The 26,409-nt window shown below is 41.7% G+C and overlaps 2 protein-coding genes and 1 long non-coding RNA gene across 19 annotated transcripts in view; 2 read left to right on the plus strand and 1 right to left on the minus strand.

Moving 5' to 3' along the window:
* Positions 1–11,006, plus strand: part of LOC130165624 (peripheral plasma membrane protein CASK-like) — a 37,999-nt gene extending 26,993 nt beyond the window's left edge. For 4 of the 8 annotated variants that reach the window (XM_056371045.1, XM_056371047.1, XM_056371053.1 and 1 more), the window contains 11 exons: positions 361–429; positions 514–582; positions 688–723; positions 3,337–3,375; positions 3,823–4,019; positions 4,166–4,281; positions 5,556–5,636; positions 7,163–7,243; positions 7,537–7,739; positions 8,081–8,164; positions 9,187–11,006. In XM_056371045.1, the coding sequence (XP_056227020.1) occupies positions 361–429; positions 514–582; positions 688–723; positions 3,337–3,375; positions 3,823–4,019; positions 4,166–4,281; positions 5,556–5,636; positions 7,163–7,243; positions 7,537–7,739; positions 8,081–8,164; positions 9,187–9,363 (1,152 nt within the window). In that variant the 3' untranslated portion in view covers positions 9,364–11,006. The remainder of the gene's footprint in view (positions 1–360; positions 430–513; positions 583–687; positions 724–3,336; positions 3,376–3,822; positions 4,020–4,165; positions 4,282–5,555; positions 5,637–7,162; positions 7,244–7,536; positions 7,740–8,080; positions 8,165–9,186) is intronic. The other 4 variants (XM_056371048.1, XM_056371051.1, XM_056371046.1 and 1 more) reach the window with 3 other exon arrangements.
* Positions 1–24,618, minus strand: LOC130165627 (uncharacterized). 10 transcript variants are annotated; one of them, XR_008826872.1, is made up of 8 exons: positions 24,463–24,616; positions 21,191–21,348; positions 20,780–20,816; positions 4,140–4,222; positions 1,098–3,186; positions 898–1,022; positions 662–810; positions 1–258 (listed from the first exon to the last, which is right to left on the minus strand). It is a non-coding gene; the product is annotated as an uncharacterized LOC130165627 (long non-coding RNA). The 10 variants fall into 10 exon arrangements; XR_008826874.1 differs by having other exon boundaries at positions 662–1,676; positions 1,778–3,186; XR_008826873.1 differs by having other exon boundaries at positions 662–1,676; positions 1,769–3,186.
* On the plus strand, positions 15,079–20,243 carry LOC130165626 (nuclear receptor subfamily 0 group B member 1-like). Its single transcript, XM_056371056.1, has 2 exons — positions 15,079–16,181; positions 19,953–20,243. The coding sequence occupies exons 1-2, from the start codon at positions 15,641–15,643 to the stop codon at positions 20,192–20,194; spliced, it is 783 nt and encodes a 260-aa protein (XP_056227031.1). The 5' UTR covers positions 15,079–15,640; the 3' UTR covers positions 20,195–20,243.
* Positions 24,619–26,409: the final 1,791 nt, after the last annotated feature.

Raw genomic sequence — 26,409 nt, forward strand, 5'->3', positions numbered from 1 at the left:
TTTCACCAAAATGTACAGCACAAAGGCTGAGTTTATTAGTTGTGTTGCACAAACAAATGGTCACACTAGCATCACCAGCTCCATCCTGGTATGCTACTACTTGTCAAACAAATACTTAAATAGACCTGCTGTTCCTACATGTCAGAGACAATGAGGGTGGTGGAAGTGACTTACCAGAGTGTCCCACGGAATCCCCTGCTCAGTGGACTCACAGGTCTTCAGTTTTTGCTTTCCAAGCGACTGGGTAAACCAGCTGTCCTGCAGAGAGAGTGACACAATGAGGGTAGCGCTGGGCAAACAAAACAACCAACCATTGCAAAGCACTGTGCATTTTAGTTGTGGTTTTTTTTTTCTCTGCAGAGAGAAATGAGGGGTAGTATTACCTTCAAGATTGTACCCAGTTACCGATCCCAGTCCATGTCTTGTGAGGTAAGGGGTTCACAAATTCACAGTCACACATTGTTTTTCCAAAATGTACAGCACAAAAGCTGAGTTTATTATTTTGTGTTGCAGAAAGAGTCACCAGATTTGTCCAGACAGTCACCTGCTAATGGTCATGCTAGCATCACCAGCTCCATCCTGGTATGCTACTGCTTGTCAGACATGAGAGCCAATGTGTTAGCTGTGATATAAGTGTGTACTTTGTTAAACAAATACTTACATAAACTTTCACCGCCACTCTAACAGGACCTGCCATCGACGATTCAGCCTAAAGGGCGTCAGGTGAGGTGTCTTCAGTCTTTGTTTTCCAACCCATGTGTTCCTCCATTCCCATTTGTGTTGAGCGTTCTCAGTAGAACTCCTACACAGCTGTGAACAATGAAGCACATGGCAGAGAGTGAGACAATGAGGGTGGTGGAAGGACTGGCAGAAGTGCATACATGTGCAGTGACTTACTTGAGTGGTTGCAGAGTGTCCCACAGCATCCCCTGCTCAGTGGACTCACAGGTCTTTACCCATGTCTTCAGTTTTTGCTTTCCAAGCCATTGTTTGTAGATAAGCGAGTGGGTACACCCGCTGTCCTACACAGCAGAGAGAGTGAGACAATGAGGGTGGCACTAGGCCTGGCAGAAGTGCAAAAAAGAGAAGCAACTTACCGTCCCCTGCTTGGTGCTTCCAACCCAGTGACACTTATAGTCATTCCCCGACAAGCGCGCCCATGTGTTCTGCCGATTGTGTTTAGTTGAGTGTTCTCAGTAGACATCTTACACAGCTGCAAGCAATGAAGCACATGGCAGAGAGTGAGACAGACAATGAGGGAGAAGTACAGAAAAGCAACTTACCATCCCCGCTCAGTGATGAGGGAAAAGTGCAGGAAAACTGCTGCTTACTGCACTCAAGTACCACACTGCTGATTGCTCACACCTGTGAACAGCCAATCGCGTCTCAGCAGCCGAGCCTTGGCAGGGCTGCACCTCGTTGACGCCCCTAATTGGATCCTCCTGCATCAACACACAAAACACAAAAGGTGCATCTCCATTTTTTCACCTTTTTGGCCTGAAAATACTATAACATCTCTATACAATTTTATAGCCACTCCAACAGTCTTTCCAACCCGGTGACACTTAGTCATTCCCCAACAACTGCACCCATGTGTTCTTACCGTCCCCTGCTCGGTGATGAGTGAAAAGTGTTGAAAAAAGGCTTTACCGTCCTCACCAGGTCTCCTTGTGCAGCTGAGAGCAATGAAGCACATGGCAAAGAGTGAGACAATGAGGGTAGCACTAGGCCTGGCAGAAGTGCAGAAAAGAGCAGAAAAAGGCCTTACTGTCCTCACCAGGTTTCCTCACTGGGTTGAGTGGCACAGGTAGAGTCGCAGGTCTTCACACACAGAGGTCTTCACACAAAGGCTGACACACCAGTGAGTCACTACTCCTCAAGTACCACACTGCTGATTGCTCACACCTGTGAACAGCCAACCACATCGCAGCAGCCGAGCCTCCACAGGGCTGCACCTCGTTGACACTCCTAATTAGATCCTCCTGCATCAGCACAAACACAGGAGCAACAAGAAATAAACCCTTTGCAAACACCTCCATGGCTTTAATCATCCTTCATCTCTCTCTCAACTCTGAACACACTTGTAGGTTTCCATTTAGTAAAGCCATAGCTTGACACTCTATCATCCCTCTCATCCACTTCAAAATCCACAAAATTCCAGGAGACCACTTGTAAAGTTAAATTCTTTACTTTACATCAAAAGGTGATACAAAACAGAATCTTTTCCACTTTCAAATAATAAAAGTCAATATACAAAAAAAGGAGAGAGAGAGAGAGAGAGAGAGAGAGAGGTCAATAAACTGTGAAATCATTAAAGGTCTAACCAAGTTCTACACAGTCCAATCAATTAGAAATGAAATGTTACATGTTTTAAATTATAACCACACATTTTTAATCTAAAGAATCATAAATTTACCTTTTTATTACTGTAAATATTTTAAATTATTCAACAATCAATGAACTGTGTTATTTAACCACTTAAACATCAACAAAATGCTTTTAGGCTCCTACAACACTAGTCATTCCATTGTTCTTCTTCTTCACATTGAAAACATCATTCACAGTGTGCTGTACAAAGTATACAAACCCCCCCCCTCAGTTCATGGCAACACTAAACCCAATCAAGTCAATGAAACATTACTCCAGGTGACTCAAATAACACTTTCACTTTGCTATTCACAACAATGATTGGCCAATGTCAACAATACCTCACAAACAGACACATGTCACAAGACTTTCCTGCAACAGGTATTCCTTTGCATCAACCTCAAACAGTGACAGAACAACACACCACACAAAGCAAGACAGAGAGAAAAGCAATCACTAAAAACTCACTGACTCATCTAAACAGAACACAAATAACTGCTGAATTACTGAAAATCACTAAAAGGAGCACAGCAATGGAACATTACAACACAGAGCCATAATAAACTCCACAGCCTGAAGAGGACACACTACACTTACTGCAGCACATCCCAAGCTGCTGTTAGGGAAAGGACTTTTTACTACAGTACAAATACCAGCTCTGTGTAAAACACATAAAAATCATCAACATGTCACTTTTACACCTCACTTTACTGTGACTATTTTATACTTGCAGCAGCAGCAGCCTCATTCTTGCTCCTGATTGGGGAGTTCCACTTCCACATCTTCTGTAACACATCTGTCCCAGCCGATCACATCCTCCTGCACAATAGTACACATTGACAGACATTAAATGCAGAACAAACATTGCCACACTTTAAACTCCCCACCCCATCCCTGTTGATGTCCCACACATTTCCTACTGCATGATGTGTGTGTGTAAGAGTGTGTGTAATGCTCTCAACCCTATAGATCACCAGACCAGCTATCAAGGACAAATTGTCCATCAAGGTAAGACATCTCCAAGCAGACCCTCTGTAGAAATAGATCCCCAATCCTCCCCCACCCATTGCAGAGTTCAACAACAACCCGCCCACCCTCCTCCTCCTCCTCCCCCCCCCCCCCCTCCCCTCCCCTCATAGTGGTGTCTAAATTGTGTGCTAGGCTTAGTCTTCATGTCTGGTGCACCAAAGATTCAGTGTGGATGTATGCCCGTAAGCTTTTCAAAAAATGGACAATGCAGACGGGAGCGCTTTGTTTGATCATATTTGTCGCCCTCATTTCAGTCAGTCTGTTCCCTTTCCCACTTCAGCTTATACACTCTTGATTTTCCCCTTTGCTGTCCATTTATCGGCGCCGCCTATCCGACTTTACCGCAATCCAGCGACCGGCATCCTGTCCCGCACCATCGTCACCACTGCCACAAGCAAACAAACCTTTTGTCTCTCACCCTTTCAGATTTATGTACGTGCCCAGTTCGAATACGACCCAGCCAAAGACGACCTCATCCCCTGTAAGGAGGCGGGCGTTCGCTTCCGGGTGGGCGATATCATTCAGATAATCTCCAAGGATGACCACAACTGGTGGCAGGGAAAACTGGAGAACACCAAGAACGGCACAGCAGGCCTCATCCCTTCACCCGAGCTACAGGAGTGGTGAGTGTGAAAGCTAAACTTTTCACCTGTACACTCTCAGATTTACATTTAATAAACTACAACCAACACAGTCCTGCCGTAAAACCTAAATTACATTCAAATGTATAAACACACACTCACCCTCACTCTACCCTTGTTCTTTTCAGGCGTGTGGCATGTATAGCAATGGAGAAGACCAAACAGGAACAGCAGGCCAGTTGTACCTGGTTTGGCAAGAAGAAGAAACAGTATAAAGACAAATACCTGGCTAAGCACAATGCAGGTACGGAGCAACCCGCCAGCTACAGGGGTTTTTTTTTCATAGCCAAGCACTGAACATCAAGACATTGACTCTGAATTTAGATTTCCCCACTTTGACACTTGTATACTTGCCGGGTATGTCAAAATGTACAAATACCACATTGAATTTGTCACACAGTATTTGGACTACATTTACACCCGTAAACAATCTGACCTTTTGTAACGCCCAGTATGTCTAACTGTCGCATGCCTGTAGCCTTTTCCCTACAACAGCCTTTTCCTACCACTGTCTCAATCTCGCCTCCTTTTTGGTGACTAACAAAGTGTTGCCTATAACAGCTTTCCATGTTGAAAACTTTTGTTACGGTGTTTTTCTTTTTTGGTCAAGTTGTCTTCCTATACTGTCTTTTTAATTAACCCTTCCGCTCCCACCCTCTGTCCATATTTCATGCTGTCTCTTACCCAATGACATGGCTGCATGTAAGTAACTCCACACAGCTGGCATCCAGCTTCTGTGTTATTCTTATTCTTCCTCCTCTCTCTGATTTCACACTCTGTCCTCTTCCTAATGTCCCCCTGACTTTTGAAAGACAGCTGCTTTGTTAGGGTTGTTGTGAGCTGCTCTGCTCTCATTAGCTGTGAAATTCTATTTGATACAATTGTTCAGCTTCTATCTAACACCGGCCCAAAGCATTTGACCTTTGTCAGATCTGCTTAGTGCACCTTAGAACCCACCATCTGTGTACATTATGGAATCTTTCAATTCATTTGCTTTTTTACATTCTGAATACAAATCTGACCAAGGAGCCCCCCCGCTCCATTTAAGCCACAGAGACAATACATCACAATTACTGTACATCTCCTTGACACCTGCCATGTACCCAAACTGAGACAGTCTAACACAACAGCCCCGACATAAAATCACATTATGACGTTGACTTTTTGTCCAAACTGTTTTACAGAGACTGTGATTCCACTCAAGTCATTTCACTGTTGATTTTCCATGCCATTGAATTATTTTCTGTTACACTTATTTGTCCACCCTTTTGGATTTGTATCCACAGCCCCAAAAACATCTTAGTATACAACCCCAGAGTTGAATCCACCATTCTGTAAAACACTTTCAACAAAAACATGACATACACCTAACTAAAATGTGTAGTCAAATTATTTTTCCATAACACACATTTGCTCACTTTGTACTGTCCCTATCAATTCCATCTAAACCCTGCACTTGACAAAATCAGCTACAGCTAATACTGCGCAAACCTAACATGCATCTCCTCTGTCCCGCAGTGTTCGACCAACTAGACCTGGTCACATACGAGGAAGTGGTCAAGGTGCCATCGTTCAAGAGGAAAACACTGGTTCTGCTTGGTAAATAAACACAATGAAAACAGTGTTTGTTTGTTTGTTTGTTTGTTTGTTTGTTTGTTTGTTTGTTTGTATGTATCTCAAGGGGGAGTACTGGTTGGAGGTCATTATTAAATCCAAGGGTTCGCTTCCTTTTTCCACCACCACCCTGAATGTTTAATGGACATGTTCCATAAAGACACAAAACATTACAATTGTTTACTTCTACTACCTTGAGGATACTGTGTGCATCTCCATGTTTGACTTTTATGACAATTCAGTGCAGACATTTTAATTTTTTTCCTGGACAATCAACATGAACATCACATGTAACAACTAAATGACACTGCTGAAACATGTCAATTGAATGCATTCTTACAACACCCAAGGACTGCAAATAGTTAGGAGTCCATTTGTAGTAACATACAACATCAAGGCTACAGAGTTAAATCCCCTAATGCAGAGTCATGTAATAAGTTAAGATTTGACAGCACAAGAAACACAGACTATTCCATCCTACCAGCAGACGACATTTTTGCCCAGAAGATTGAACACTCAAACACTCCCCTCGCAGAAACCAATATACTTTTAGATATCAGTGCACCGCTTGCTATTGTTTCCACTAAGGAAGCTACCGCACAGCTAACGCAGGATCTAAGCTGGTGAGACAGAATCCACCGCATCTTAGATCATCCAACTACTAAGCTGTAGCCGACATGTACTCGCCACATATTGAATGACTTGGCCTCACACCAGTGTCTGTCACCTAAGTGGACAGCTCCACTATCAACCACTTAATCCCGCATCAATGGCATCGAGTTTGACAGGAGTGTAAATAAATTAACTCGCACAGAGCAGTAATACAAGTCTAACTCCACCTCACTGCTGAGGAGCCTCCAACGCAAAGTACAGCATTATCAGCAGGATAGAGAGAGGGAGCCACTTTAAATCAAATGGGCAGCGTCAGGGAAGCTGCTTTGCAAACTACAACAAAACCACCCCAGGGAGAAAGCTAACCTAATCCAAATCTAATTGACAATGTACAAGAGATATGAAATTATAACAAATATATTACTGAAAAGCTTCCCAGTTTATTGAAAAAAGTGCCTACTTGTTCACAGATCACACATAAACCAAAAACTAAATACCCCACTATTCATAGAAAAGTGCTGAAACATCAACTTCGGTTTCATATACGATTTCTGCTTACATGTGGCCATGGGCAATCTGGATTCAGGGTGTTTATCCGCAATAACATTATTGCTTTGCACACTACACAAAGGTCAAGTGCGAGGTGTTGGCTGCTGACTGACAAATGCATCACCTGGGCGTGGCTTTGCAGCAGTTAAAAGGGGTTCAATTATATTACAGAAGGGGGGCTGATACAGACCTCTTGCTTAAAGACTGCTACAATCATTTACCTATTCATTTGACAGACGTTATTGAGCATCAGAAGAACAGCCGTGAGCTACTTTAGCGGCAGTTGAAAAACGCCACTGTTTCTATTACTGTATTCACCCACAAAGTGTCTTTAATCTGTTTTCATTCAGGTGCACACGGAGTTGGTAGGAGGCACATCAAGAACACGCTCATTACCAAACATCCTGACCGGTTCGCCTACCCCATCCCTCGTAAGGAGACGCTCACACTCTAACATTGCAACGCATCGTATGTACACGCTCACACATCATCTGCTCGAGCAGTTTGAAGCTCCTGCGGTTTTCAGACAGAAAACATAAGCAACATGTCTGTGCTGCTCTGTCTTTAATAAACTTCCACCTGCTGGATTATGTCATAATTAATAAAGAAGCTAGATTTCAAATATCTATTATAGATGCAACATGTTTAACCCTTTGTTCCACCTTTGCAGTCTTTTATTTTCTATGATTTTCCTAAGTGTCCATCCATCTTTGTCCCTGCTCAGACACGACCCGTCCTCCTAAGAAGGACGAGGAGAACGGAAAGAACTACTACTTCGTGTCTCACGAACAGATGATGCAGGACATCAGCAACAACGACTACCTGGAGTACGGCAGCCACGAGGATGCTATGTATGGAACCAGGCTGGAGACTATCAGGCAGATCCACACACAGGGCATGATCTCTATCCTGGATGTGGAACCGCAGGTAACAGAAGACTTGATTGACAGTTCTTAATAAAGCAACAGTCGCTTCTTCTGACTAGTTTGATCCTCATCACAAATGCCACTGATGTCTGAATTCGACACCATCATGTCATCGGAAAGGCCACGGCAGCAGCGCAAGGATAACACACAGGGATGTTTGGCATATAAAGCCAGAATAGTAAACGGTCAAATAGGGAGCATTTCTTATTTCTTGGAAATAAAATCAATTTCACAATCACTAACTGAAGTACTTTTGGTGGAAAAATGATAACATTAACATCAAACCCCCACCTCTCTCTCTCTCTCTCTCTCTCTCTCTCTCTCTCTCTCTCTCTCACTCAGGCACTAAAGATACTCAGGACAGCCGAGTTTGCTCCCTACGTCGTCTTCATCGCTGCTCCCACCATCACCCCCGGCATGACTGAGGTACAGTTGTTAAAGCTTCGTCTCCCGCTGATGTTCAAGTTTACTTTATTTGCACGATACTACTTACTAAGTCTCATTCGGGCTACACTTAAGGCGCAGTCACACTGGCGTTTCAGTCTGAATTCAGAGGCACTTCACCTCAATGTTCAATAAAATTTTCCAAACTTGCACTGTAACAAAGACTGAAAGGAATAGGCCAGAGTGAAAGCCACCTTCATTTGTGTTTGTCACCCTTTTTGCTTTGCTCACTGTTTCTCTCCCTGCACGTGCCCTGTTTGCTTTAAGTGTATTTGTACTTTCTTTGGCATGCCTGTTTTCATTTGCACTCGAGGTTCCAAAGTGGTGCAGGAAACTTCCTGTAAGTACTGACCAAAGAGTTCAGCTTGTGTTTGGAAGAGATTGTAGAGAGGCATGTCTGGCCTGTATTTGCATGGTACAAGTAGTATCAGTGGTAGTAGGAGTTATTGTTGTCGTCGTCTAGCTTTGTCCACTCTTGTCTCTCTTTATTTCCTCTAATCCCACTAGTAATCCTATCCATTTTGTGCTTTCTCAGCGGTGCAACATTGTCTCCTTTGGCCTGACCCTACCCCTCTTTTTCCCTTTTCCTCTCCTTCATCCATACCAGACAGTTTAGGGAAAATGTCTATTCTGCACCTTTGAAATTTACATTGAATAAACTTAAACTCTGCATTGACTGTCTACATAGTATTAAACAAGAAAAACTACTTTTCTGAAAACACTTCAGTTCACTTATTCTTGACGGTCTGGTCAAAGTAGTGCCGGTAGAATTGATATTATTTGTTACATTACAGCTACACGTAATTACGTGACAAACCTGCACTGTAACTACTTGAGCTAATGTTAACTAACTTGTCACTCGAAATTGTTTCAAACCTCAAAATGACAAAGTAGTAATAGTAGTAGTAGTAAGGCCAATCTATGAAATCGGTTTCAGTTAGCTAAAGCTGACTAAAATGCCACTCGCTGAACTCTCTCTCTCTTTTCTCAATCACCCTCCTCAGGACGACTCTCTTCAGCGGCTTCAGAAGGAATCCGAGATGCTGCAGAGGACCTACGCTCACTACTTTGACCAGACCGTCATCAACAACGAAATCGACGACACCATCCGCCTGCTGGAGGAAGCCGTGGACCTGGTGTCCACCGCTTCTCAGTGGGTCCCCGTCTCCTGGGTCTACTGACGCACGGCCTCCGACGACCCGTCTCCGATCCCACCCGGAAGCTAAACTTCAGCGGAATCCCCTCCGGTCACGTCTCTCTCATCGCAATCGTACATTTCTGTAGATAAACTGTTGTTGAAAAATAGGGAAAATGAAGAAACTGATAACTCTGACGCCTCGCCGCAGAGACTTCGTCCCACCCCGGCCCCTTTTTCTCAACAGCCTAAAAGGCGTATTGTCGTGTACATATATACATATATATATATAAATGAAAAAAACTAAGTGAATAAGGTTCTGTCCTCATGTAGTCAAAGGGTGGGGAGCGGAGGGGCAGCGCAGTAGATATTTTGTACTTTTCTTTTGTAATCAACGGATGGGTGTTAATATCGGAGGCGATAGCGAGCATGACCGTAAAGCAGTCTTATGTGGGTGCCTGTGTGTGTGTGTGTTGACCTTTTAAGGCACTTCTCGTGGTACTCTGTGTCCTCCTCTCCGATCCCCCCCCACCCGGATTTCCTCGGCCACTGTGACAAACGAGCCGAACTCTGAAGCACATTAGAAGCTGCTATAGTGGCAACAAGTAACTCCCTCAGCTCCAAATGCAAGTTTGAGTGAAGCAAAAAGCACAGGAAACTTGGCAGTTTCTCTCCCCCCCCCCCCCCCCCCCCCCCACGCGCTAACTCCCCCAGCCCTTTTATTTATTTCACCGGCCCTCTGTGCCTGTTGTTCCCCGCTTCCCTAACCCGACGATCTTTGTTTACATCTCGGTTTGCACAAAACGGACAATGAAGAAGACGTGTACCGCGTTTCGTCACCCTGCAGTTTTCATTTCGTCCCGCCTACTCTCTGTGGCCGTCTTAACCCCTCTCCCTCCTCACACACTAAGCAGGCGGCTGATAGATTTGGAATTTGGCCACGATTGGCTGCAAAAAAGCACCGACGCCGGTGAAAAAAATGGCTCCCGAACTGGAATACAAAAAAAAAAAAAGACTAACAAGAAAGAAGAAAAACAAACTGCCTTATCAGAGCCTCGGGAGGAAGCCGGTAACACCTATGCACGCCCCTGGTTACTGCCACGACAACAGATTTCTTCTGGCCTCACACTCGACGAGCCTCTCTTGTTAAAACTAAAATGTTCATAGGAGTGTGTGTGTGTGTGTGTGGGGAAGGGGAGGGCCTTCTTGTAGGTGGGACGAATCCAATCCTAGAGCCACCGTTTTGGAATTGTTAACTGTTGTCTTTAAAAAATATAAGGAGTATTCTTGTTTTGAGGGAGAGAAAATAACTAAATTTTGTGTGTAAATGTTTCAATGGTGCGTACGTCATGAGTGAACTACCAAGAGCCAGTGTATATTAACCCTGAAAAGAAGCTCGGTATGTGACATAACCTCTTTGCGCTTTACTGGAAGCGGCGTGACGGTTGAAGGCTCGAAAAGAAGAAGAAAAAGAATTTAAAAAAAAACAAAAAAAAACAAAACAAAAAACTTTAAACCGTGTGCTGCTGTCGCCGTTGTGCCGCTTCAAGTAAAGTGTTTTCATTTCAAGTCCTGTGTAAATTACCTCTGCAAATGACAAAAGCAGCTCTTCTGTATGAAATGTCGTTCTTTTTTTGTTATTTCATTTTTCAAAAAAAAATATATTTCCTTTTACGTGTTTAAAGTAAACTGCCTTGTCTTCCTTTTGATGTGAGACGTGTGAGTGTGGCTGTAATGACTTTTTACAACAGGGGGTTTTAATACACCGCAGACATGTTTTTGAAAGTGCTGTTTGCAAAACAAACAGTTTCTGGACATTGTAACGAGTCGGATTTCTCAATGATCCCTTTTTAATGAGACGCTCCGCAGACGCAGCTATGTAAATCTACACCCTGTTCAATGTCATGCCCTCAAGGAAAGCATAATGAAGGTCTATACAAAATCGCATTCTCCTCATAAATAACACAGAATCGCATTGTTTACTGTTTTCATAATTCCACTTTCTACACCGGCCCATTCTTTGAAAACTCATTGATATCCTCTTGCGCGAATAAAGCTCGTTCCGACAGCTGCCGGGCCCCGGTCAAGTAACGCGGGAAAACCTAAAAAACCCATTTCTTTCACAGTGTTCAAGGAGAGATGAGTGTCTGGTCATTAAAAGAGGATTGAAAAGCCTCGGCAGGATCTGTTCAGGGTTAACTTGTCGAATCCGAGGCCCGTGCTGCCGATTTGCCCTTCGGATTGATTACTGATAAGTATTTGCACATACGCGACTTCGTTAAAAAGGTTGCATGATTGTGTGGCTAGGCGATTCAGTTGTTTGGCCCTTAAAATTGATTCCACTCTCACTTGCGCCAGCAAAAACTACAGTAGTCTTCGTCATAACTAGAAATTGTATGCTTCAGTTGATTTCCAAAGTTAACCACTACTGGCGTACGCCAAATTAATCTTTAAACAGCACTAAGAAGTCAAAGGTCTTGGAATAAATGTTGAGCGACCTTTCAAAAAACCTCACAAATGTCAGACGAGGACTACAAATTGTTTTTAAAAACACACTCTGGTTGCCCTAAAGGCAAAAACGTGAAGAACACCAGACTCCACACCAAGTTCAGAATACCCAATATCAAAGCAGCGCATCAAGCGGAACCTGCAAGACGTGAGGTGTTTTGGTCTCTAGTTCAAACAGGACATGACGATCAGTGAAGCGAAAACAACTCGACTACTCCAAGACCCTACTAGCTGCTGTAAAGGAAATTAATAAAACATTAAAGGTTCAGTTCAGCCAAATTACAACTACAATCGTTGCCTCGCACTCGTCAAGTTGCAGGAAATATGGTCAAAACCTCTTCCTCTGTTCCTGAGTTACAGGGTTGAATGATGGCCAGAAGTGTTTTTGCAGAACTAAGCGATGCGTCCTTTGACCTTTTGGATACGACACGTATTTTGTGAGGTCACTGAAATACACACTTCATCTTTTTGTCCAACTTGATGTGCAAAATAGGGACGAATTCCCTCAAGGCATCACTGAAACATTGCATTCACAAGAACGGGACAGCAATTCGCAAACATAGTTCATACTGCCGAGGCATAAAAACACTAACTGATTGTACGATGCAATACAGCTCAATGGCAGCACGCAATGCATCCTCTAAATTGATCACACAGTTGAACTCGCAACTCCCTGAATAAAAACTGAATATTACAAAGGAAAGATTTATTGCACACTTTTTGCTTTATTCAACATTAATGTGTAGTTAGAATATCGGTGTTTCTTTTTGTTTAAACTGAGGGTTAATACGTTTGACTTGAAACCTTGAGAAAATTTTGACCCTTGGATTGACACCATCACTTTTTAAAGAAAAAACACAGTGATCTATTTAAAATGGCCTATTTTTCCGGATTCCCGAAGAGCTGACGTTTCTGGAGATAATAGGTCTTCCCCTGACTGCGTCGGCCTGCTGTCCTCGTGTCCGAGGTCGATCCCATCAGTCTCGCGAGACGCAGAGAGCTGATAGGTCACGTTTTACCTCGGGAGACGGACGGGCCTGATGGAGTAACTTGGCGCCAAAGAGAGCGGGGAGTTTGCCGGCTCATCTCGGGGGCTTCGCTTATGAATTGGTTGTTTTGAGCTGAGGAAGCAGAAAATCCTGTGACACGATGAGAGGTCAGCCGATGCTTGTCTTGGTTATAATACCTGGTGTAAATAGAAGCTGGAATCTGTCGGTTGTTTGTCAGAGGTTTTATTTTCACTACCTTGCCAACACGTCACACAGAATTTCTGTGATTTTGAGATTGATTTTTGTAAAGTACTGGGCTTCTGGCTGAGGGCGAAATGGTAAATCTGATCTAAAAAGAATACAGAACAGTTGAAACGCGGTATAATGTACTTTTACATGGGTTGCAGCTGCAGGTTCAGAAAGATTCTGCAATAGAACGGAGATAAATATAAATTGGTCCCAAACAAGCTTTTCAACAGACCTTTTATGTCCTTGACACTGAGCTTTGAATTTAAAAACAAGCTAACACAAATCAACACTGCAGAAGAGTCTCGTCTGTCAGACACTGATGTCTCAAAATGCCACATTGTGCTCTCTCTCTCTCTCTCTCTCTCTCTCTCTCTCTCTCTCTCTCTCTCTCTCTCTCTCTCTCTCTCTCTCTCTCTCTCTCTCTCTCTCTCTCTCTCTCTCTCCATTTCAACTGAAGGCGTCCTCATAAACTGCCTATAAAGACAAAACTGAAACAAAAAGGAGAAGTTTCTGTGTTTTCACTCCAGGCTTTTCTCTCCACTGGAGCTTCTTTAAGTTCCACGTGAAAAGGTGCGAAAAGCCCTGACGACGAACGAAGCCCTTCAGAGACACTGACAAATACAGCAGAGGATAATGGCAAAAACTTTGATGAAAAGCATCTACGTCCTTCAGAAGTCTGAATGTTATTCATTGCACTTATGTCCCGAAATGATCTTTGTATAATCTTCACGTGTTTCTTTAAAAAGAGACGCATATTTTCTGCTGTATTTGTTACTATAGAAACAGATTCTCTTACAAGGAGAAACATCTGGCCTTGTCGGATAACTTGTCTCCGAAGGCGGCCTTTCTTTTATGCCTTTTCCACTCTGCTCCTTTAAACCTGAAGAAACTAAACTGAAGAATTGCAATTAAACACTAATGGCTACAAGCCTCTGTCAAAAATGTGTTCACTGGGTCACGCAAACCCAACTAAATCTGAAAGCAATTTAATAAGTTATTCAAGTTGCAGACCTGAATTGAAGCAGCTTTACCATCATCAAAGACAGCTATTATGTGCAAAACACCTGCTGCAGGCAATAAACCACACTTTAAAACATTAAAAAAAAAATCATGCTTCAAAGTTTCATGTGGCAATTTTTGTTTTCAAGATGTTCAAGAGTTATTTCTTACTCAGGTTTGATTGGTTTATAAAAAAAAACTCCACAGATGAGATTTTGTTTCCTACTTGATTAGTTAATATTCCTATAGACTGAACACCATCAAGACAGAAATCATTATTATGTAGATCGGGGTTTTAGAGCAAGCAGTTCAGAGACAGACAGACATATCTGAATAACTACAAACCAGATAAAGTCTGAAGTCTGCCTGTACAAAGTCTCTGTAGAGGAGGTTGTTAATGTTGCCGTGTTTGTACCGATTTTATAAAATGCATCTCACATTAACAGGGGTCTATCCTGCCCTCTGAAACCAATCTGCAAGACTTTGCTTTGCATAGACAAACAGCACTCCCCGTCTGACAGGGCACCACTCTGATTCAAAACACCTCAAATTAGGCCTGTGAGACTGAGCAGAGGGGATTTTCCCCCTTTTCCAACTTATTTTCAACCTAAGCTCCTCCCTGTGTGCTGAGTATTATGGGTCATTACAAATAGGCACATGCTGTTCCTGTATATAACACATAGATGACTGATGTTCATACAGACACAGATACACACACACACACAGCAAGGTAAAGGCCACCACATCAAGACCTGATCAGGGCCCCAGGGTGGATCAAGCCAGCTACAGACAGACGACGACAGATTGGACGTTGGCTGCTCTTGCTTTTAAAAATGAGACTTCATTTATATTTTCCACATATCAAAATACTTAATTGAAAATCACTAAATTTATTGTTAACTGAAATTAAATACTTTGAATTACCGTGGGACGAGGGGACTGGAATAACTAACTTCAACGTTACACATTAACAGTAATATTTAGAATGCTGTACGTGATAATGAAATAACTACTTTTGCAACAATCCAAATAATAATATCCATTTGACATATAATTTACTGTCAGGTGAACCATAATACACACTGTAACCACCCTTACGTATTTACACAACACCATAATTTCTGCATGTAAAAGTTGAAATGCATCCATATATTGGCTATGTCATATTTACAATCAGAGTAAGGATTATTGCCAAGTAAGGTTTCCACATATGAGGAATTTGCTTTGGGGTTTTGGTGACTGACAATAAACGCAGTAAGTACAAGATAAAGCAAAGCACTGCACATCAGGAAGCATCAATCGAAAAAAATTACAATAAAATATGAAAAATATTCTAAAAATATAACAAGGAGATTTAAAACCCAATTTTGTAATAAGACAAATGATGTGTGAGTGAGGCCTACTGTTGGAATATTACACTGCATGCCCCGGAGTTGTTATGCTTTTATTGTGAAAATACTGACCGGACGTGTTTTATAGTGTATTTGGGGAGGGTCGGTGCCCCAAGTCTAGTCTATAAAAAAAGATGATAATCTGGAAAACAGGCTCAGAATCACTGGGGCGGCAGTGCGTGGCGTCATGTCGTGTTGTCGGTGTAGAGAGGGTGAGCGCGCGGCGCAGAGCAGCATCCTCTACAGCATCCTGAACAGAGGCTCTCCGTGTCAGCGAACACAGCCCCGCACCGCTGCTGCTCAGCTTTGTGCCTGCGCGTCCAACAGGAGGCTGGTGGCCATCCGGGCCCCGCAGTTAGTTTTCAGAGCGGCCTCCGAGGTGCTCGTGAAAACTTTCAGGTTTGTGAAAAATGTTCCGTGTTTTCAGGATTTGCCCGCGGAGGACCAGCTGCGGCTCGTGCGTAAAAGCTGGGCGCCGCTGCTGGTTTTGGGCATGGTGCAGGACTCCGTGGACTTTGACACGGTGGAGACGCAGCAGCCCAGTCTGTTACACAGGATTTTAACGCACAGCAAAGAGCGACAGCAGAGCACTCAGACCGAGATTCAGGACCCCGGGGTGCCCGTGGGTGACGTGGAGGGGATCAAAATGTTTCTGGTCAAGTGCAGAGGACTGGGAATCAGCGTTAAAGAGTACGCGTTTCTGAAGGGAGCCATACTCTTCACCCCGGGTAAGAGACTCATATACTTAGCTGTTAGTGTTGGACACACGACGCAGTTAAAAGCTTCTCATTCTCAAGTTAAACACAGTCTGACTCTTGACTTACTGCATTAGTTTTTCCTGTATGTGCGCGGCTTCAGTTTCACTGTAATATGACGCTTTACTTTAGTGTTCCTTTTTAAAAGCCACACTGCCCACCTGGATTTCTTATTTATCGCATCTGTTATCAGAGTATTCTGGTCTTCTGCGCGGTGTATTATTAGTGCCACGGGTGCTCAGCTCCGAGGCACTCCTCTACACCTAGAATAGCTGAGAGGAGTATAATAAGGCATAAAAATGGCAAAAAACGTCATAGTATAGTCAGGCACAAAACGTCACAGTATAGTAAGGCAAGAAAATGCCAAAAAAAGTCATATTATAGTAGAGCATAAAAATTTCAAAAAACGTCATAGTATAATAAGGCATAAAAATGGCAAAAAACGTCATAGTATAGTCAGGCACAAAACGTCACAGTATAGTAAGGCAAACAAATGCCAAAAAAAATACATATTATAGTAGAGCATAAAAATGGCAAAAAACGTCATAGTATTGTATGGCATAAAATTTCAAAAAAACGTCATAGTATAATAAGGCATAAAAATGGCAAAAAACGTCATAGTATAGTCAGGCACAAAACGTCACAGTATAGTAAGGCAAACAAATGCCAAAAAAATACATATTATAGTAGAGCATAAAAATGGCAAAAAACGTCATAGTATTGTATGGCATAAAATTTCAAAAAACGTCATAGTATAATAAGGCATAAAAATGGCAAAAAACGTCACAGTATAGTCAGGCACAAAACGTCACAGTATAGTAAGGCAAACAAATGCCAAAAAAAGTCATATTATAGTAGAGCATAAAAATGTCAAAAAACGTCATAGTATTGTATGGCATAAAATTTCAAAAAAACATCATAGTATAATAAGGCATAAAAATGGCAAAAAACGTCATAGTATAGTATGGCATAAAATTTCAAAAAACGTCATAGTATAATAAGGCATAAAAATGGCAAAAAACGTCACAGTATAGTCAGGCACAAAACGTCACAGTATAGTAAGGCAAACAAATGCCAAAAAAAGTCATATTATAGTAGAGCATAAAAATGGCAAAAACGTCATAGTATAGTATGGCATAAAAATTTCAAAAAATGTCATAGTATACTAAGGCATAAAAATGACAAAAAAATGTCATAGTATAGTCAGGCACAAAACGTCACAGTATAGTAAGGCATAAAAATGCCAAAAAAAAGTCATATTCTAGTAGAGCATAAAAATGTCAAAAAACATCATAGTATTGTATGGCATAAAATTTCAAAAAACGTCATAGTATAATAAGGCATAAAAATGGCAAAAAACGTCACAGTATAGTCAGGCACAAAACGTCACAGTATAGTAAGGCAAACAAATGCCAAAAAAAGTCATATTATAGTAGAGCATAAAAATGTCAAAAAACGTCATAGTATTGTATGGCATAAAATTTCAAAAAACATCATAGTATAATAAGGCATAAAAATGGCAAAAAACGTCACAGTATAATAAGGCATAAAAATGGCAAAAAACGTCACAGTATAGTCAGGCACAAAACGTCACAGTATAGTAAGGCAAACAAATGCCAAAAAAAGTCATATTATAGTAGAGCATAAAAATGTCAAAAAACATCATAGTATAGTATGGCATAAAATTTCAAAAAACGTCATAGTATACTAAGGCATAAAAATGACAAAAAAACGTCATAGTATAGTCAGGCACAAAACGTCACAGTATAGTAAGGCATAAAAATGCCAAAAAAACGTCATAGTATAGTAGGGCATAAAAATGCCAAAAAAAGTCATATTTTAGTAGAGCATAAAAATGTCAAAAAACATCATAGTATAGTATGGCATAAAATTTCAAAAAACGTCATAGTATACTAAGGCATAAAAATGACAAAAAAACGTCATAGTATAGTCAGGCACAAAACGTCACAGTATAGTAAGGCATAAAAATGCCAAAAAAAAGTAATATTCTAGTAGAGCATAAAAATGCCAAAAAAAGTCATATTCTAGTAGAGCATAAAAATGCCAAAAAACGTCATAGCATTTCACAAAACGTCATAGTATAATAAGGCATAAAAATGGCAAAAAACATCATAGTATAGTCAGGCACAAAACGTCACAGTATAATAAGGCAAACAAATGCCATAAAAGTCATATTCTAGTAGAGCATAAAAATGGCAAAAAACGTCATAGTATTGTATGGCATAAAATTTCAAAAAAACATCATAGTATAATACGGCATAAAAATGGCATAAAACGTCATAGTATAATAAGGCATAAAAATGGCAAAAAACGTCATAGTATAATAAGGCATAAAAATGGCAAAAAACGTCACAGTATAATAAGGCATAAAAATGGCAAAAAACGTCACAGTATAGTCAGGCACAAAACGTCACAGTATAGTAAGGCAAACAAATGCCAAAAAAAGTCATATTATAGTAGAGCATAAAAATGTCAAAAAACGTCATAGTATTGTATGGCATAAAAATGGCAAAAAACGTCATAGTATAATAAGGCATAAAAATGGCAAAAAACGTCACAGTATAATAAGGCATAAAAATGGCAAAAAACGTCACAGTATAGTCAGGCACAAAACGTCACAGTATAGTAAGGCAAACAAATGCCAAAAAAAGTCATATTATAGTAGAGCATAAAAATGGCAAAAAACATCATAGTATAGTATGGCATAAAATTTCAAAAAACATCATAGTATACTAAGGCATAAAAATGACAAAAAAAGTCATATTCTAGTAGAGCATAAAAATGTCAAAAAACGTCATGGGATTTATTCTCAGAGGACTCAGGGGTCCCTCTGTCCTTTCTTTACTTTTCTTTTTTGATTTGCTGATCATTTTGGCTGTGTTACAGCTGAAGGTATGGATTTCTGCAAGAAAGTGTCTTTTTTTTACATATTTTTAAAATCTAATGTCAGTTACTGTTACAGGTCTATTATACACTGGTAACACATTTTGTACCCTCTGGGGTTCCTCGCGTCCAAAAAAGGACACACAAAGAAAATGCTATAAAATCATCATATATCAATATTTTTTTCTGCTTTTTTTGCATAAATCTCTTAAACCACTTCAGTTCTGCTCAAACCTACCAAATGATTATTAGTTTTCAGGATTTTAACCCTTTAAATGCCAGTTTGAAGACATGTTGCCTCTTGTTTTATTAAAAAAAAACAAGACAGAATATGAGATATTTCCCACATAATACATGATGGAGGGATGTGACATTGTTTTATATCAGAGTCTTTTATATCAAGACATTTCTCAAAACCAGAATATGATCAGGGTGACTTTTGAACACTGGAAATAAATCATGTACTCATCCCGGCAGTAGCCCCCATGGCACTCAAAATTTCCCTGGAATTTTCTAGTTACATTTTTGTTATTTACCCAGGACACTGTTTGTGATTCATGTAAAGTGGCTAATGCAAAACTGCTATTTCCCTTCGGGTTTAATAAATACAAATCTGTCGTATAGGTTATAATGCTCACATTAGGTTAATTACATAGCAGGCTATATTCATAGTGACTTTATCATACTTAATGGTAGGCTATTTTTTTTCTCCTTTGTACGGTATAACAGGCTGACGTGTATTACATTATTATACATTATTTTAACTACTGTTAATGTCTAATGTCTCATTTCCGGCTCTGTTTAAAGTTATTCAAACCTCTCCCTGTCTCTGTCCCGTAGAAGTGACGGAGCTCGAGTGTCGGGAGTACATCCACGCGCTCCAGAGAGAGGCTGAGCGCGCGCTTTACGAGCACGTGAGGACAGTCCACGTGGGTAACACCGGCCGGTTGAGCAGACTGCGCGCAGTGCTGAACAAGCTGCGGTCCGTGGACCCGGACTCGGTGGCGGGACTTTTCTTCAGACCCGTGACTGGGACGAGCAGCATAGACGAGCACGTGCTGGCGATGTTTTATGAGCTGTAGAATAAAGTTCCAAAATAAAGGGAGGTAGTTTGGAAATGGACGACAGACATGTGATCGTATATGTGTAGATATTTTTTCAGTTCACTGTCGGTTGTCATTGCTTATAGCTTCCCCCACACACGATGAATTACAACCTTGAATGTCTTTGAGAGGACACTGAGGGCCACTCCACAAACAATGACCCTCATGACTGAGGGACAGTGGTATTCAAGTCCTTAGTCTGATTCTGCAGAGATCCAGCTCCAAAAGAAGACTCTTCAAAGTGTCACAAACATCTGTCTAAACACCTACTGACCTCACAGGCCAGCTCAACTAATTCTTAAATCTAACAGTCCTCTCTCAGAAAATCACTAACCTCCAGGTAACCACTTAACCCACTGCTTGCAAACATCAGCTCCACCTGCCTCCACTAACTCGCAGCAATAAGAGCTAATGTCGGGATGAGACCAAAGACAACCCACCAAACACAGTATTAAATGACAAGCATTAATCGCAATCATTGCCCCACGTGATCACACATGGACTTAAGTTCTCATTGAAGTCGCTGCTGCTGACAGCAAAGTAGAAGAATGAAGCGGCTCTCACCATCCACGCTCGGTTTGACTGCAGGAGACATCAGTTTCTGAAAAGCAGCAAATGAACAAGTGTTAAAAACTGCTTAAAGTACAACAATCAATAACATGCTGTGAGCAGACAGGGAGGGTTTACAAACAAATGTACTTTTATATAAAAAAAGAATTAACTACAGAAGATATATTGTAATGATATATATATATAATTATATATATATTGTGGTCACTTGAGGGCTTTGCAATCTGAATCATTGGCACTTGCTTCATGAGAGATAGGCTGTTCTTAAATTACCTTCTTAATATGATTATGTGAACTCAAGCACACATACAGACATTCACACTCTTCATCATCAACCCTATGCTTAGAGAAAAGGTGTGGGTGTCTATTTAAAGAGCTGCTAGAGAGGATCACTCTGTAACACACCAGTGGTTGGGCTCCATCCGTCTCCTCCGACAGCTTCAGCAAATACACCTTCGCTCAGCCTCGTTTCATTAACATCCTCAGGAGCGAGCGCTGAGCCGGTTCTCTAGGTCCTCCTGCTCCCCGGTGTCAGAGGGCGCCGTTACCCGGGAAGCACCAGCCTGAATTAAAGCACACAAAACAATACCGCAGATTAACCCTCCTGAGGCACTGAGACACTGCGTTCACAAGGTGAATTAACATTTCATACTGAATAAACTCCCTCCATGCACAATTATTTCTCATCTATGACTTCATTTGAAGAGGTGTTCAAAGTCTTAATACTGGATTTGAATTAAACAGGACACCCAGTGCTGATCCACCCTGCCACTGTCTCTGTCTCTCTAGTGACTTTAGTGACTCATGAATTTTTCTCCACATAGTCAAATCTGGCTGAAGTTTTCCTCCAACATTATGTGAAGATGGATTGACAAGTTTCCTTATAGTTAATAGTTGATTTTTCATTGTAACAACTGTTTTCATAATTCATAATATCTGGTGATTAAAGGCTCCGGTCACAAAGTGGTGTCTTTACGTGGCTGTTAGATTTTTAAAATGAGAAAAGCAGCAGGTCCTTACATTTAAGAAGCTGTTAACAGCAAATGTTTGACATTTTCCCTCATAAGTTACTTTTGATAAATGTGTTGTTGATCATCTTCAACTAGTCACTTCTACCCCCAATTATTTTACCTTGAAAATTGAAATCACACATTTAAAAAATGTCAAATACATTCTGGGTTGTATATTCAAAAAGGTACAACACGCTGCACATTACATATTCAGATCAACTTCAGAAACCTGGAGAAATAAGCTGCTGTTTGTGCCACATGGAGTTAAATGCAGAGGTTTAAAGATGTTATTTAGACTGAAATTGTTAATGTCCTTAGAAAACACAAGATCCCAGAATTTTTTTGAACCACAGTGACCACTTGACATTTCTGGGCCTTCTCTGGAAGCCTTACAATCTCCCGCCTCAAGGCTACCTGCTCCGCATTGTTAAAAGTCAGGTATCAAAGTGGAAAAGTTACCAACTTCACATTTCTGCTGCTTATGACAATGAGCAAATGCTGAGCACAGCTTCTGAGCGTGTTCTCTCCGGGCTTTTCTCTCCTCCGGATGCAGCCTTTCAAGGCAGCAATAGATGTTCGAGCTTAGCCTTGAGTATTAGCACCACAATCTTCCAAGCATTTGCATTAACAGCTTTTTTCCTCTCAAGCGTCTGAGTCTAACACCGGCTAAGCTCGTCTGAGATCACTGCAGTTTCCTTTTGGTGCAGGATCTCATATTGCAAACAACACAGCCGGTGGGCTTCGACACAAAACCTCAGAAATACACACCAGTCACTGATCCTGTGCGCGTGTGTGCGTGCACACTTCTCACTCCTCACGAATAAACCCTAACCTATAATAAATGCTGTATATGGCAATATAACTGACAATACACCAGTCTAGGGCAGAATCAATTGGCTCGGTAATTGATTAGTCGATCAACAGAAAATCAATTAATCATTTAAGTAATTTATTGAGCAAAAATGTCTCCAATGACAGACTTGCTGCTTTTCTTTATCTTGTGTGACACTGAACAGAATATATTCAGGCTTTAGATGTAGGTTGAACAAAATGAGACATTTGAAGACATCAGTTTGAGCTTTAGGGAAAAGTAACTGCTAAAAGATTTTTTTTAAAAAATCATTTTCACTTTTCTAACATGTTATAGACCGGATAAATAATCAATCCAGTGAGGATATAAGCAGCTGATTCAATGATAATAAGCTGCAGCTCTACACGACTCTCTGCCATGTTAGTTGTGACAATCTGACTCCGCATTTGATCTGATATAAGACGGTGGCAAATGACCCGAACAAACCCTCTCGTTAAATAATGGCTCCATCAGGTATGTTTACACCTGTCATATGTTAGCTGTGTTCATTAATTCTGACACTGGCAACTGCATCACTTATCATACTGCAGCAGTGAAACACAAACATTACTGACATCTATATTGCATGTTTTATTGCTCTGAATGTTTATATCCCATTTCATCTCTTGAGACTATATTATTTTGTAAGGAGATTGTGTCTGTGTGGCTGACTGGAGTGTGGTCATTAAGGTTGCTGCTACTAATAAACAAAATATAAAAACGTGAAAATGAACCTACTGCAGTGTTTCCTCTAGGATTTTTTTCAGCAGTGGGGGCATGCTATGGGGGGTGGGGGGGGGGGGGGGGGGGGGGGGGTAGAGTCAGTGGCAAAGTTTGCACCCAGGCTCATCTCTCTCCTGCACCTTCACCCAGCTCTCCCGCTGCTGTGCTCTGCTCTCCTTCATTTTGTTTAACAACTCCTCCCTGTCTAATGTTACTTGTCTAATAAGATTACATTAAAAGTGTGAGTGACGTAACGCTAACAGCGTTATATAATTTACACTCACATCACATCTGATTACAAGTGTGAACACTGAAATACTATTTTTTACCTAACATCATCATTTACGAGTCAGTAAAAGGCTTATGATGCTACCTGACTAGCGTCTTCTTCATCTGTTGTCTTTCTGTTCTTAGAGAAGTATCTGAACAAGCTCATCTGAAAATGCTGTCAGCAGTTAATACATAATGACGTGTAGATATTAGCTTAATGCTATCAATTAGTTTACCCAAGTTAGCTAATAAATCTACCTTTTCTCCGGTAATTCGCTGCCTTATTCCTCACGACTACACTTCTCTGACTCTCACCTGGTGCCTGACGTGACGTCACTTTCAAGGCCGCGCTCTCGCGAGTAATTAACTCCAATAGGATCCCCCAACCACCCCACTCCCTCCCCTCCCCCCGCTGTTGCGCTCATCATCACACAGGCTGTGCTGTGAAGGTGGAGAGATGTGGCGGTGGTGCATTTGCGACAATAAAAAAATAAAAAATAAAAAAATAAAAGAAATTTGAAGGTGTGGCGGCTATGATTTAGTAGTGGCGGGCCGCCACTGCTAAATGAATGTAGAGGAAACACTGTACTGAACTTAACAGGGAGTTTAAAGCAGGTTTATATAAGCTGTATGTTTACCACACCTGACGTGCCGTCTGTTTTAATAGGACACAGGAACTTTGACGTCATCACTGTCACTTCGTTATATTGGCCTATGTTCACTTTTCCCTCCTTGACATTAGTTTCTACAATTCAGTCAAAACTGAGAAAACCGAAACCCCCCCCCCATGCAGATACAGTAAGGTTGCAGCTACAGGTGCTTACCTGCTCAAATATTTCACCCATAAATCCAAAACGAGCCACGACGTCGATTCGTAAACATACCCAAAATTCCTTGTAAACACACCTGGCGTTATTCTTCTTCCGCTTCCGCTTCCGCTTCCGCTTTCGCATCCGCATCTGCATCCGCATCCGCATCCGCATCCGCATCCGCATCCTCCTCCTCCTCCTCCTCCTCATCCTCCTCCTTCTTCTTCTTCTTCTTCTTCTTCTTCTTCTTCTGGTTTGATTGGCGGTTGGGACGTGACTGTTTCCTTTTAGTTTTGTTTTGTTTTGTTTTGTTTTGTTTTGTTTTGTTTTGTTTTGTTTTTTGTGAATGAAATCAAGCGAATTCACCGTCACCCGTCCTTTTACAGGTGTGCGAGTGATCCCTCCTGAAAACTACACGTGGCTAATGGAGCATGATGGGATGTTTAAAACCAAAGATTTCAATTAGCGCCATTTCTAGGACCGATTCAAGTCAAGCCAAACCTGTAAAATACTGACACGTTATGAGCTGAGCCGGGACTTCCCAAATATACAAAGACATTTATTTAGCTCATTTGATAATTTGATATGGCTCAAATTAATATAATAATAAAAAATAATCATTGCTCATTTGGGAAGCGTAAAAGTGCTTTGTATGTTACAGCAGCAGTTTCTCTATGGCTGTGCGCTTCGGATTGCAAAAAGATTTCAACTGGGGCAATTTAACAACGATGTGTGTGATTTTTATCCTCACTGAACGACCCACCCGTCACCCGACTTTCATCATAAAGGCTCAAGTTGGGACTGAGTCAGCTGCAGGGAGAAGTGTGTCCAGCAGATGACAGCGTTTCACTTTGAATTTCCTGAAGCGGACGGTTTTCTCCCTGTATCTCTTAACTGGAGGACAGAAACTGGCCACTGCACAAATTCAATGTTTTAACTTTTCACGCTGATTATTAGCCGATAAATTAATATGATTTCAACTGCCGTCTTGGGTTAGCTCTGTGAAAAAAGCTGCAAATGCACTGAGGTGTGTCCTCTGACAAGTAAACACCCGACCTCACCGCACATCGACACTGTTGTAAAATGATAAGTCATTAAAGGTGGAGCCGCTCTCGAATGAAGCAACAGTAAATTGAAGGGCTTCCTAAGTGATCAGTGATCCACGACTTGAAGACTTGAAATTCCCCCGCCCCCCCCCACCCCACACACACACACACACACACACACACACACACACACACACACACACACTTGGTCAATTATGCCGTGGTGAGTTCAGACTTGCTCCAAAACTGGGTTAACAGCTGCCTGCATCTACTCTCCAAATGTTTTCAACACACACACACACACACACACACACACGCACACGCACACGCACACGCACATGCACGCATCCACCACTGTCGCCTCTCCATGCACAGACAATTGGCCTGGTTCTTTGAGTGGAAGACGTGTCACACAGGGCACAGAGCACACAGCTCCGAGTAACAAGGCCCCGTGGGACATGGAGGGGCACAGTATACCTGCCAGAGTGAGTAATGCTCTTCACCAATAAGTCTGTAAGTGTGTGTGTGTGTGTGTGTGTGTGTGTGTGTGTGTGTGTGTGTGTGTGTGTGTGTGTGTAGGCAGAGGAAGATACAAAACATCTGTGCACGTATATGTACACTTCACTCTCTCCCCACATCACGTCCTTCAGTTCAGGGAGCTTATTATGCCGTGACACTGTAATGAAGTGAAAATGATTTCATTTGGGGGAAAAGTGCCAGAGCTTAGGAACTCCAGCTTTCTACAGACACACACCATATGGCAACACGCCGGCTCAGATGAAAACATCTGGCGGCTTTCACGTGTTCACAGATGATTTGAATGCAGCTTCGTGTTGTAGCCATGACGGCAGGAAAACAAGATGGCTGGTTCAGTGCAGTCTGACTCTGATTTTCCTGATAGCGCCGCTTGAATCTG

The sequence above is a fragment of the Seriola aureovittata genome, chromosome 24 (assembly GCF_021018895.1).
Source record: "Seriola aureovittata isolate HTS-2021-v1 ecotype China chromosome 24, ASM2101889v1, whole genome shotgun sequence".
NCBI classification, from domain to species: domain Eukaryota; kingdom Metazoa; phylum Chordata; class Actinopteri; order Carangiformes; family Carangidae; genus Seriola; species Seriola aureovittata.